The sequence below is a fragment of the Pristis pectinata genome, chromosome 17, assembly GCF_009764475.1.
Source record: "Pristis pectinata isolate sPriPec2 chromosome 17, sPriPec2.1.pri, whole genome shotgun sequence".
NCBI lineage: Eukaryota > Metazoa > Chordata > Chondrichthyes > Rhinopristiformes > Pristidae > Pristis > Pristis pectinata.
In genome coordinates, this window is record NC_067421.1 from 25592086 (window position 1) to 25606000 (window position 13915).

The 13915-nt window shown below is 40.0% G+C and overlaps 1 protein-coding gene across 1 annotated transcript in view; it reads left to right on the forward strand.

The window, feature by feature from the left end:
• The window catches only part of cux2b (cut-like homeobox 2b), a 235300-nt gene that overhangs the window by 156542 nt on the left and 64843 nt on the right, over positions 1-13915 (forward strand). The window contains exon 5 of the mRNA XM_052032004.1: positions 11452-11589. Within this exon, the coding sequence (XP_051887964.1) occupies positions 11452-11589 (138 nt within the window). The remainder of the gene's footprint in view (positions 1-11451; positions 11590-13915) is intronic.

A 13915-nucleotide genomic window follows, 5' to 3' on the forward strand; every position in this document is an offset into this window, starting at 1 on the left:
CAAGAAGAGGGCACGACCCAGATGGAGGCACCTTGTCTTGTGTGTTCCTCTCTCTGATTTTTTTCCATTCTTCTCTTACTCTCCTCTTTCATCCTGTTATTATCGCAAAACTACATTGAACTTTGGTGGTACCTTGTAGCTTCCCCACCCTCATGCCCAAAGAAAAAGGAAATTGGGGAGTGTAGTATTCTAATTCTTTACAGGCCACACAGCACATCACTTACTGTCAACTGCAAAAACAGATTTTATCTAAAACATCAAATATGATTGGGTTGATTTGCGTCACTGTGCACAGGATATGCATCTTCAGGGAGGCCATGAGACCTCTTGAGAGCTGATACGTTTTGTTGTTTGTCATAAAGGGGCCAAGCTCTGCTATTCTGCTGTTTGGCAACCTAGGTATTTGGTGACCTAGTTAAGTTTTCCTTCAACCCTGTCCTTTGCCGTTTCCTCTCGACACATCTCCTCTTTGCCGATCTTTCATTCCCTTTTGTATGTCTGTGCTCCCTAACGTCATCCTGGATCTATGGCTTTCTGGACTTTGCAGTAGAATTAGCAGAGGAGAAGCCTCTGTGTTTGTTTACAACAGTAACAATAATTCTATCTTGCAAGATGCCTGGAGCCTTGAGAGCAATAGAATTTGACTATCAAGGGAAGCCTCACATAAAACAGTTTACCTCCCCAGCCACCCCCACATCACCACCACTCCACCCAGGTGTAGCATTGCATTAAGAGTTCCTGGGCAGGTTGTTCTTAAGCATGTCGTGGGTCATCTGGAACTGAGAGAACACCGGCATACTTTTTTTAAAAGAAGAGGATGTCAGAGATCAATAGCAAACTGTTTGTGTTCATCTGTTAATTGGACCCAAGTGGCTTTATCCATGAGACATAGTTTGCACATGTAACAAGTGATTGTGAAATTGTGACAGATGATTCAAATGGATGTTATTTGGTTGCTCATGGTGACTGAATTAGGCGAGTTCTGTTTTTATTACATGGGATAATGAGATTTTTATCTGTGTATTGGGGATTAAAATCTGAGTATGTTAATTTTTCTCTGAAAACTAACTGTGCCTTGATTATTATTCATAAATGCATGGCTCTTATTTAAATATTTTCCCTTGTTTTAATCCAAAACATCTCTAAAGCAGAGGACACAGAAAGACGGTGTGCTATATGTGTTTGGGTTATGAAGAGGCATCTGATCTTTATCATTACGGTGTGGGAGGGTTAGGTGGCATTGGGGTTAACCATGTGAGAGGAAGACTCTGAACTTGGGGATGTGCTAGAATTCAGCAGGGCGAGGGAAGGCAAATTTGCTGTTCAGCAAAAAGGCAGAAGTGTTTGTCCCAGAGGTGAATTTATCTTGCTTAAAGGGGTAGAGACTGATGGGGAGAGATGTTGGATCTGGCAGTAATGGTGTATGTAGTTTAAATGGTTCTCCATTCAGTACCAGGCAGCATGGATTCATGAGGTTATTAACCTCGGGCAAGAAAATATGGCATCATGTGTTTTAAACACAGGAACTGTTGTAATTTGTCTGGAGCTGACAATGCTCCACCAGGGTGGAAGAACTACTTATTTAGCGAGCTTCATTAGTAAACTAGGATCAGGCTTGAGGTTCTATTCCAAGCCTGAGGAAGTTCCATGGGATCGGTCTGAAGTTTCCATCACCTTCCCACCTAAAAGCACCTGGCCTTTCAAGTGTGGCCTCACTGGAGAGAGAATGAAATGGCTGGCGTCCTTGTCCTCTGCCCCCAGCTTGTGGCACTGTATCCACGCACTCTGCCACTGGGGCCACAGCACTGTCGTACCGCATTACTTCCCTGTAACCTGCTATGAAAACTCGAGCAGGTTGTGCAGAATTCTACTGGGTTCAACACTCCTCCCTGCCACTGCTTCTGTTTTATTTCCCTCTCACCCCCCCCCCCCCCCTTTCTCCAACCACTGCCCTTGTGCCCCAGTGCAGTCTCTTTCCAGGAGGTAGAAGTAATGACAGGTATCTCACAAATGTGATACAAAATAATTAAATATTGTCTGTGTGAGGAAGCGACACAGGACTCTGACATGTGGCACTGCCTCGAGCTCCAGAAACTTTCCGGAACTCCTGAAGCGATTTCTGTTGTGGTTAGAAAAAGAATTGAAATTCCACTTCAATCAAATGTCTACAAACCATGCTTCAGCTAATGTTGCCTGCATTTAAAGTTAAGTCAACCACATGTTGCTAAAGAGATTAATAAACATTTTAATTCATATCAGCAAATAAGTAATTACATAAACGCCTCTATAAAATCATTTACAGCATCTCTTTAATTATTTTATCCAAATGTGAAGCTGCCCCCTTCCTTTCCCCATAGGCATTCGCCCTTCACCCACAGAGATCACAGCAAAGCCTTTCAGTGCATGAACGGTGCTGTTTACAAGAGAAGGTGTTAGTTCCGATGCCCTGTTGTGCAGTTCCATGATAACATGATTGACAGACTGGGTGTGAGTCGCAGAAATGGGAATTGTGTGAGGGATAATTGCAGGTGGTCACACCTTTGTTGTCTGCAGAGCACTGCCAGATAAAATATTCCTGTTTGATAAAATGTTCCTGTTTGGATTCATTTCCCACGACTGTAATCAGGATTGGTGCTGTGTTAACTCTGTGGATTTTGTTCAAGGGTTAATTACAAAATAACAACACTATGATGAATGATAAACGAGAGTTATTTCTCAAATCACAGCTTAACTATAATACTGATGCACAACTGTACACATGCAGCAATAAATACTTAGTGATTTGAACAATTAGGTCATTCTTACTGTATTGTGTCCAATTTGAAAACTTGTTTAATATTTATGAAGTATTATTCAATCCAGAGCAACTCAGTGTGTTGGAATAAATTTGTCATTTACTAAAGATTATAAAGATGCTCCGATATTACTATTTGGTATTGACAGCAACTTTTCCCTGCCAACCCCCTCCATCTCCCCTTTGTGCCTGTGAATGGTGCCAGGAAATCATTTGCAAGCTTGTATAATCTTTAGCTACAAGTCCCAACTCGACTACTGTGCAGGATGAGTGAGAGTGACCATATTCTCGCCCTGTCTCTGAGCATTTATTCCAATATCCAGTTCCATTACTGGACAACAGATCTGGTTAAATCTCATTCAGTCCTTCACTAACTAGACAGTTACAATTTAATTTTACCAGCCCTGCTGTTGGTCCATTCAAGGTTTTCCATCCAGGTAGAGAGAATGAGCTTAATTCATGAGACTCCAGACAAGACCTTTTTGTATCACCCTACTTAGAAACCATTCTCAATCATGTTTAAATGTTTGCACAGCCTTCAGCAAAATCCTATATTTTCCAAGTCAAAATCACTTCCATACTCTAATGTTAAATCTGTCTGTTTATCTAAAATGTTGGAATTAGATAATAAGAACAATGCAGTAATTTAACTTGTGTTCACAACCAATACAGTAGAAAATGTCTGTAACTGTACCAATGCCAGTACGGGGAAAAAATGTTTTTGAGACTGACAACATGGAGCCTCAAAGCTGAGGATGGCTTTGCTGTTTAACACTATTGTTGCTCCTCTGGCTTGGCTGGTTACAGCACTTAATAGCTGAAGTATACAGACAGAAAGGTGCCAGATTCACTCCCTTATCTCAGCCAGTTCCACTTGGTCTCTCAATTCAGTTTTGTTTCTGTGGTGAGGAAGCAACACTGGGTAGAGTCCAATGCTGATGGCGAATACCCAGCATTGCTGGCATTGTACCCTCTGTCAACATTGAATGAAATTGCAACTGCTTAATCTAAATTCTTTTCTCATTACCTTTAATGTTCTTTGTTTACATTTTCTGATTTTGTTTCTAGATTTCCTGTCTGAGTAACTTTCCATTTTCTTTCTTATGCAGTCTTGTCCAAAAACTGGCAAACATTTCCGGCTCTGCTCCCCCACCCCCCTAACAGCGCTCTCAAGTAGTCTTTGCTTCCCTATTAAAATGGATAATTTAATGATCTGTGATTTACCTACACAGTGTGGGTATTCTTTCCCTGAGCCTATGTTTACACTCATACACACTCTCTGTGTCTCCCTCATCCCGCTTTCATTATTGCAGTGATTTTCCATGTGGGCCAAAGTTTAATGAGTCCTGGTCTTCCTCTAGGCATTGTTGAGCTCTTTAATGGGCTTTTTCCTGATTGCTCTTCCTGTTGATACAACTTTCTGCATTGTTCTGTTATAAAGTTCCAGAACAGCACTTCACAGACTTTTTTAAAATGCACTTTAGGGGAGAGAATCTTTTGAACTAAGTGCTTATCATGGCTTGACTTTTCTTTGTCACAGGCAGAGCTTTGTCTAGTCTGAGGAAAATGTGACTAGTTGGTGTGATTTCACCCATCTCTTTTAACTAAGCTTGGAAGTACACAGAAATATAAATTATTAACAGAAATCTGACATTACAATCAAATGGAGCTCCTATTGCTTCCAGTCTTTATTCCTCAGCTTAATGTTGTCATTAAGTAGCCAGGTGGAGCTTCTAGCTGTATGTCAGGTCCCTCTCTTAACCACTTCATGCCAGCTTCTATTTTTATGATGAATTCACAAAAAAAATACATGTGGAAAGTTTGTACTGTTTCAAACAAAAGAATTGGAAAAATTGGAATGGTTATTGATTTTAGTTTTGTGTTTGTAATATTCATGGGAACCAGGAAATGCCGAGGGCTGGTGCAACTTGAAAACTGGCTCAGAGCACTCCTTATTTCACTAAGTTCTCAGAAAACCAGCAGATTCTTCTCTTAAGGACAATGCTTGTGGTCAGTTACCCATATATTATTCATTACCAGGCTGTGCAATTTATGTAGCCAAGTGAAATAATGAATTTTGTTTATTTTGTGTCTTTCACAACTTCAGGATATTGCAACGCACTGAACAGCCCATGAAGTACTTTTGACGTGTAGTCGCTATAGTGTGGGATGGTGTGATGCAAGGCCAATTGACATCTTGGCAAAATTTGGTGACCTGGTAGAGAAGGGATTGAAATGGTCTCTCTCTTTGGGCATTGTTGCTCAACAGATCTGTAGAGACAACACTGGCACTGCACAGTCTGTAACCATTTAAACTAAACCTCCGGCCAGTGTAACAAGGCCCAAGCAGAGCACAGGTAATTAGAAATGAAATACCGACACAGATAATAATAGTTACAAAATCATTTTGTGCAAGTATTACAGTCATTAGCAGCCCTGAGGGCCTCATTATTACCGTAGCCAAGTACCGCAGTGCTGCTATTGCCCATAATGTCCTTCAAAACAATTTTATTGCAGCGTTAGGAACCCAACCTTTACATCAGGTTTGTTGTGTTTTCCAGTTCAGTTTGGCAATTAACTTTGTGCTGTATTCCAGAAACAATGAAGCTGTGTCAAGTGTTAAGTCTTTCTAGCTTTTGTATCAGACCTGTAAATATCTCCATTTTATTAGAGATATTATTCATATATTAATGATCCAATGTTTGCTGTGTATTTTAATTCTGATGAGGTATTTCTATGCATAGTGTTGACAGATTGGTTATCTTGTAGGTTTATTGTCCTTTCGGTTGAAAATCCTCAAATAACATACAACCCAATGCAAGGCGTCAGCTAAAGCCTTAAAATGTAGTCATGTAAATTAATTTGCTCGTGTTGTATGATGGTAGCACAGCTGGTCTCATTAGCATGCACATAACAAATAATTAGAGCTGAATTTTTCGCTGGCCTGCCTCCTGGGCTCACTGGGTTAATTATGTCAAAGCATAATTACACTGCCCCTAGGAGACATAATGGCATACCCTGCTGAGCAGGGCCCTGCTAATGATGGCGTAAAACTGACAGCGAAAAGACTTGCAGCTCTGCATGCAGCTGCTTACCTCTATTATCCATACATCTATCTGCATTTAAATAAACAAATATTATCAGTTGCACTCTGCATTAAAAAGCAAACTGCTTAAAATAACTGCAAATTGATTAGTTAGCAACGTATGTTGGCTTGTGTTTCTGTGAGCTTTCCTCTTTAGTGTCTAGCTTTGACATGGCAATTTCCTTTGTCAGATTTCTGTTATGTGACATTCTTTGCGGCCCCTTCCCAGCTTAATGCCCACATTTCTCTCCCTGAGCTGGCCGTGCGGGCTTTGAGTTGCCCCGTGGTAGCCACTGTCTTGCCTAGGGAAGGATTGTGGGGTCGGGAGGGGGATGGGGGCACAGCCCCAAGAAGCAATTTGCTTCTGCAAGCAGAAACTCAACAACTGCTGGGATCACTCTGTCAACAGGCTGGAGGGAGCTTGTAGATGAGTGTAGTTTGGTTTGAGTGCTGCCCCTGTGATCAGGAGCGTGTTTTCCTACAATGAGAATAATTAGTGTAAACCTCCTTCAAATTGTACAGTAAAGACAGTGAGTGGTAATTAGCATTACAGGAGTTGGACATGGATTCTGCTGTGTAAGAGATTACCATTGGATTCCAATGAGATTGGAGGAAATTGGTAATGCAAGTCAGTGTTGTGCTCCAATAAACTGAACTGACCAACAAGGCACTGATTAATGAGCCTGAGGTGCTGGTATCCGTTGTTCGATTGGAGTGAATAGGTGGCAAATTCTGCCATTTGCACAAGTGCAACGTTGGCTCTAGACTCCATGATGTCTCAAGATATTAGATTCAATATGGCAAAGGAAGACTCCTGCTGGCTGCTACCTACTGCCCTCATTGGTCTGATATATCAGTATTTCATGTCAAACACCACTTCATAAAAGCAATGATATTAGCAAGGGGAAAAATTGTAATCTGGATGGGGCACTTTAATGTCCATCGACAAGAGTGGCATGGGAACACCACTGCTGGCGAAGCTGGCTGGGAACTGAAGGATTTAGTTGTCAGAATGGGCCTCAATAGAAAGAGTAAATGTAAGCACAGACTGCAATGAGAACTTTGGTTCTGATGACATTGTGATCACATGCACAAAAACTATCTGTGCCTCTCAGCAGTCTGTTTCATTACAGCTACAACACTGGCATTTCCCTGACAGAGTGGAAGAGTGCTCAGGTGTACCCTGCACACAAAGACCAAGATGTGCCTCTGCAATTTTCAGCTACAGGTTGAAAAACTCTAGTCCGGCATCCTTGGGACCTGACTGGTGCCAGACCACGGAAACTGACCCCCCAATCATCTCCCTCTAAGCAAGAAAACTGTTCTTTCTAAGTATAGACTTAACGGGTCACGTAAGATTTCCGAGAACTGTTGGTAACCTGAAGTTTCCTTAAGTCAAAGTGGCTGTTGGCTGAGATCACAAAAGTTGCACTGGTAGGTTAATTAGCTGCAGGTTGGTGCAGATCTTGGTTAATCTTGGATCTTACTTAGCATTAGTTAATTAGAACAAATCTGTACAACAGATTCAAAACCTGCCAGACCATAGAATGCTGGACCAGAGAGATTCAACCTGAATTCACTGTATCATCTCCCTACTCTCAACAGTGAGTCACTCACCTCTGACACCACAATGCCTTCCTACAAGGCACAAGTCTGGACTGTGATGAAGTGGCCTTCACTTGCCTCACAATACTCCAGAAACTTTATCACACAAGGTAAAGCAACTTGCTTGATTAGTAGCTCATCCTCCACCTTGAAACTTTCACTCTGTTGACTACTGATGCATTATGGCTGTTGTGTTTACAGCAACAAGGTGCATTATCAACTTGCCAAAATCAACGTGCTTCTTCAGCTGCACCTCCCCAACTCATGACCTTGTCCACTTAGAAGGACAAGGATAGTGGGTGAATGTTAGTGTCACCAATCCCAAGTTTCACTCCAAGTAACACAATGCAGATTTGGATATTTGTCACTGTTGTGTTCACTATAGCTGGAACTCCTCACCCGTTATTAACACTGCGAGATCCTATTTACCATGAGAACTGCAATAGTTCAATACATCATTGTCACTACCTGCTAGGGCATTTGGGGAGATCAATAAATACTGGTCCTGCAAGTGTATGAATGAGAGAGAAGAGGCTTCAGAGTCACCTGAGTAATCTTGCAACACATTATGAAACTCCCTTAGTGTGTAATAAAACAATGAAAATGTTAAATATATTAAGAATACGTGACAACTCATTTATTAGAAATCTGGTTTTGGAATTTGCCTATAGCGGTTAGCATTAAAATAGTATGTTCAAACGCGGTTTACGTGAAAATAAATTTCACATTCAGAACAACACAAACTTAATTTTGGTTTTACTTTTGGCATTGTAATGGTTATTTGAAAAGAGTTTAATAAAATGCTTCATGGTTCGGATTACTGGAGCATTGGTTTGCATGTTTTTGCTGTCTTGGTCCCCGACTGTCCAGATTTGATTGGAATTTTCCATCTTTGATTAAGGTTTGTCATATCCAATTAGGAATCTTTCTGTCTGGTAATTAAGACAAGTAGGTGGAGTACAAATTTGTGCAACTAACACTGAACCAATCAGTACCACAGTCCAGTTTCTTCACAGCAATAGGAATTCTAAAGGCAAACCCAATTAACCATTTACTCTGAGACTGAAAAATACTGCAGAAAATCTGTACAGTTTTTAAAAAAATGTAAAATGAGCTTTTCAATCACTTCACACCTGGTTTACAGCACATAACATTTGCTTCATTTGCAAGTAAAGAATTGACTATATTTGTGCTTTTTTTAAACTGCTTTATAATCCTCTTGTATGAGGTTTGACTGAAGTATAGCTTAAGCTTTATTTGGCTTTCTACTGCACTCTGCCTTGTACAGTCTCTAACCTTCTGATCTGTGTGGCATTCTGTCAATCAAGACTATAATTTAACAGAGAATTTGATTAGAAAATCTATTCGACAGCACAGAGGTCCACAGATAGTAAATTTCACCAGATATAGTATAATAGTTTTTCATTCTGTCTCTGGATCTGAATAATCAATAGAAAATGTGTAAGTCCTCAGATTTGAAGCCTCAATGCAGTTTTTATTCTCTCTGTTCCCAGGGGAACATATGTAGATGTGCAAATAGACACCAAAGTGTGCTTGTGCATAGATCCTCTGCTCTGGGCTCTAGCACCTCATTAAGTATGCAGTTTAAAAAAAACCATGGCTATTGATGTAGTTTGATAAGGATAACAATAAAGATCTCTTCAATCAAGTTTAAGTCCTCTTTAATGAAAATATTTTAATTAATTTATTTCTCACCCAAAAACTAAACTCAAATGACATTTTTTAGTGACACCTATTTCAAATGGATAGGTGCCCATTCAACCCCTAAAAAATCTTATAAAAGGAGAGTTCTTGTCAGAGCTAAGCTGGCCATATGGCAGCCTGTCACTTGCAGGAAGATGTTGATGTATCCTACTCCCTGTTGATGTGTTTTTTTGCATTTTCTCCTTGGGCTGGTTCAACATCAATTAGAAATTGAGTTCGATCAATTTGGTGCAAAGTTAGAGTGAAAGTTAGACTTGCTGGTGGTCAGACATTACTCATTGATGTAATATGGATCTTGCTGGAAATGCTGATGTTTATTGTCCATCCCTTATTGTCCCTGCACTGAAAATCCATTAAGAGTCTGCCACTGTGAGTGGGTCTAGAGTTGTGTATGGGCCAGACCAGTTAAGAATGATAGATTTCCTGACCAAAGTACCACAGTCTGGTAATTCCGTGGTTACCATTGCTGAGACTAGTGTTTTTTTTTAAAATTCCAGGATTACTTATTTCTTTGACTTCAAATTCCACAGCTGCCTTGGTGGGATTTGATTTCATGTTTCTGGATCTATGATCCAGAACTGTGGCTAATCCAGTAATTTAACCACTACCCCAATGTTCTGTGAACATGTTGAGCACTTTTTTTTCCAGATCGTAATTATACTCCCTTTCAAATGTACATTATATCATAAAGTTAAGGTTCTGCCTAAATTACAATATTGCTGATTTCACATAATCTACCATAAAGGATCAGATCATCTGATCCACTCCTGCTTCTGGGATTTCTGACTACTCCCAGGATCTCTGGCCAACACCTCGGCCTCTCTTGGGGTTTTGTTCTTGCCCACCCAAGACCAGACTCCAGACTTGCCTCTTTCTGCAGCAAACAAAGCCAATCTTGTCCCTGGAATAGAGCAAAGAATTACTGTGTTTTTTCAAGGGATTGGAGGGGGAGAACTAAGATGAAACATTCATAGACTCAATAACATGATTTAAATTGTTTTTAAAGATGTATTAAAAGTGTTTATGTAAAGTAGGCTATTTGCCCCTAGGAATGGATATACCTACTAACTTTTGCAAAGTACTGCAAAGACTAAAAGTAAATTTACTTTTCTGCAATTTTATGTATCTTGTCTGCAATTTGGAGCAGTTTCTTTTAAATCATCCCACAACTTAGAAAGGGCCTTAATTATAGTTTAGTTTTATTTGCTTGAAACCTGGTCTCCAGGAAGCAACTGGAAACAAACAGCCCCAATAGTTTAACATGCTGTTTCACATGTTTAACAGCATGACCTACTAGCCTTGTCACAGGAAAGGGAAGATGCTTGAAGTGACTACAGAGGACATGAATCAACTCTAAAATTGCTTCTACTTTTGGTGCAATTTCTGGAGGGTAACTCCCAGAGTCACATTGTCACCTGTTAAGCACCTATCCGCATGCACAAGCTGTCCTTAACAATGTGGCTGCAGCCATGCATGTACCAGGTTCAGTAAGATAAGTAGCCACCATAATTTCCCAGTGGAAAAACTGGTTGTCCTAATTGCCAGTCTTTCTATAACTGTCAGCTGATTTTTCATTTAAACCTCATTTGCCGAAAAAAAAATGATCACTATTTCTTTATCATCACTGGATCTAAATCCGGGAACTCCCCACCCAACATGATTGCAGAAGTACTTTCACCAAATAGACTGCAGCAGTTCAAGAAGGCACCCTGCTGCCACTGCCTCGTAGAAATGTAGAGCTTTATAATGAATGCTCACCTTGCCACTGACACCCACTTCCCACAAATGAAGTTGTGCCAAAAACAACTTCAATTATTGCTGTAGCTTTATAAAATTTTATTTTTGAGGCATGTTTTGTCAGCATCTGCATCTAAGTGGATCAAAAGGGTGTCTTGTGATTTGAATAATTATTTGAAAGCTTTTTGCTGTACTCTAACGATGCATTTGGGTACACAGATAGATAAAGTATTGAAACTTTTATTCCAGGGAGATGGATGAAATAGAAAACATCTTTTATAGGAAGGGACCAGTTATTAAAGTAACAGTTGAAAGGCTGACTGGCATTCAAGTACATTTATAAAATAAGGATTCTTTCAAAAGCCAACCATTTTGCCTTATTCTTACCGAAGATTGACAACCTGTATTTCTCTTCTGAAATCTCTCTTTGAAACTATCTAAATATTGGTATGATTATAATTGTCAGCTTGCTCCATAAAGACCTTCCTGTAATAACTCTTTCCAGACCCTGCCCCTTCTCTTGAAGTAGCTCGAAATCTGGAGGAGAAGCTGCTCCAACTCCAACACGATGAACCAGAGACTCCAATAGAGAAGGAGATCTTCAAGCACTGTAAGAAGCAATCCGAGCTGCTCAGCTGCGAAGGTAAATGGTAGACTTCAGATGAATAATAAATAAAATGGGTACATGATTCTCAATGAACTGTCTGCAGGATCTGCACTTTTAAAAATTGTGTATGGTTAAGTGGTTTCTGTATTGTGAAAAGATTCTGGGGATTGATGTGGAAGTATCAGTTCATAATTTTTTTTCAATGTATTGATCATTTTCTACCATTACTTAAATTATCAAATGAGGCATGCCATCGTGAAAGGTCAAGTGGCTGTTTAAGTAGAGGTTCTGTACTGATTACAGTGAAATCTTCTGAAGCCAGCAACTTTTCCAGGGCTTCTATATTGCCATGGGTTCAAAGGATACCATGTACCATTCTCATCCAACTGTATGCCGCTGTGCCCCCAACATTGGTAGGTCAAACTTAGAGGCAGGACCGTATTCACACAAACATTGTTGGAGAATATTGGCTGACAGTCATGTTCACACAGTCATCTCCTGGTTGGAATGTTGAGAATATGTAACAGCTTGGGACCAATGAGAAGGAATATGTAGGCTTAAGCAAGCCTTGATTACCTTCATCTTATTCAGATACATTGTCAGAATCACAGGTGAGAGCCTGTTCAGGTTATTTACAAATTGGTGGTATATTTACAAATTGGTGGTATACTGGGCACGTTTGGGTCTGGAAAGGGGCAACGTGACATTAGTCAACTCGTTGGATTTTTCAGAAGCTCTAGCGATTTTTTATAATTTTCTGGTATTGGCCCAAATGTTAACAGAATTAAATATGACAACTTGCTTGTGGGCTTTCAATTGCAGCTTCTGGGTTGCTAGCCCAATGCTATAACGACGCATGAAACCAAGATCTTTGTCTTTCACCACGGGCTAAAGTTCTGTTCTTTGAGGTGTAGATATTTGTTCAGTGATGCACAAGCCCACGAGCATTAAATGTCACTTTCCAAATTGAAGCCCATGTCTTAAACACTTGGGGACCTACTTACATTTATTTCTTTGCCACAAATCAGCCCAAATATTAATATCGTTCTCAAACCTGCAGATCATTCCATTCAGCACCTTTGTCCAGTTCACTGATGCAGGTGGTAAAGATTAATGACGCTATAACTCTGATTCCCAAACAGATTCACAACGAGTGCTAATGTCTTTTGACCTTCAGCCAATTCTATACCAATTGGAATAGCTTCCCACTAATTAAATGAACTACTGAGAGGTACCTTATCAAATGTTTTATGAAAATCCAAGTGGACTTTAGTTATTTACTCATTAACAGGGAACCACCTTCAAAATAATCAAATTAGTAAGACATGGCCCTCCTTTTATAGAAGCTGTATCCATTCAAACCTCTTTTCTGACATTTAAGTCATGTTAATAGGCCACAGTTCTGTGGTTCTGCCTTGTCCCTGTCTTCGCAAACCAGAAGCACATCCTTTCAGACTGAGGACAGGTCCTGAATTGAGCAGACGGTTAGAGATATGGGTGAGGTATTTGAAAAACAAATATTCCACAAGGGCAGCCTTGGCATCCATATCCTGCTAGTGATCATTATAAAAGTTCGTCATCCCCAATGGACTGCCTAGGAAGATGATGATTGGAAGGTGCTATCTTTTTAACGTGATGGCCTTGATCTCCTTATTATGGCCAATCTGCTCAATGACAAATGATCTATGGAGTTTGTTTTAATGCTGAGCAGAAACATACTTGCTCTGCGGCTCCTCTCTGCATGGAAGTTAATTCCTGTGAAGCTAGGTCTTTAGTGGTTTTCATTTTAATTAGTAATCATATTTATATGTCAATTCAAGGTAATTACTGTATCAATAAATTTATTATCATAAATGTGCTGAGCTATTAAAGCACTGATTGAACACGGATTCTACAGCTAATCAGTTATGCAGCACATAAATATTTTTAGTACAATGGAAAGATTGCATTACCTCACTGGGATATGAACACACTAAACCAACATAACAGCCATGTTTGTTCCCCCATGTCACCAAATGAATTAGGGTTCAAAAGCCTCTTTATTTGTAATAATATTCACAGGGGGCAGGTGTTTTGGGACAGACATAAGTTCAAATCTGTAAGAGTATTGTTGCTATCTATGAGGGCTATGTGTGCAATAATAATAGTGCAAAACCTTAATCCAGCAAAAAATGCCCTGATCTCCACTGGTTTCCATCTCGTCAGGATTGCTAGCCTTTACTAAGTATCAAGGTGTTGGGTAAAACGAGCTATAGATTTGAGGATGACACCAAGCAAGATTTGTGTAGGTGTGAAGTTTAAAATACCATCCACGATCTGGTCACAGCAACAAACAAACTGTTGAAGGAACTCAGCAGGTAGA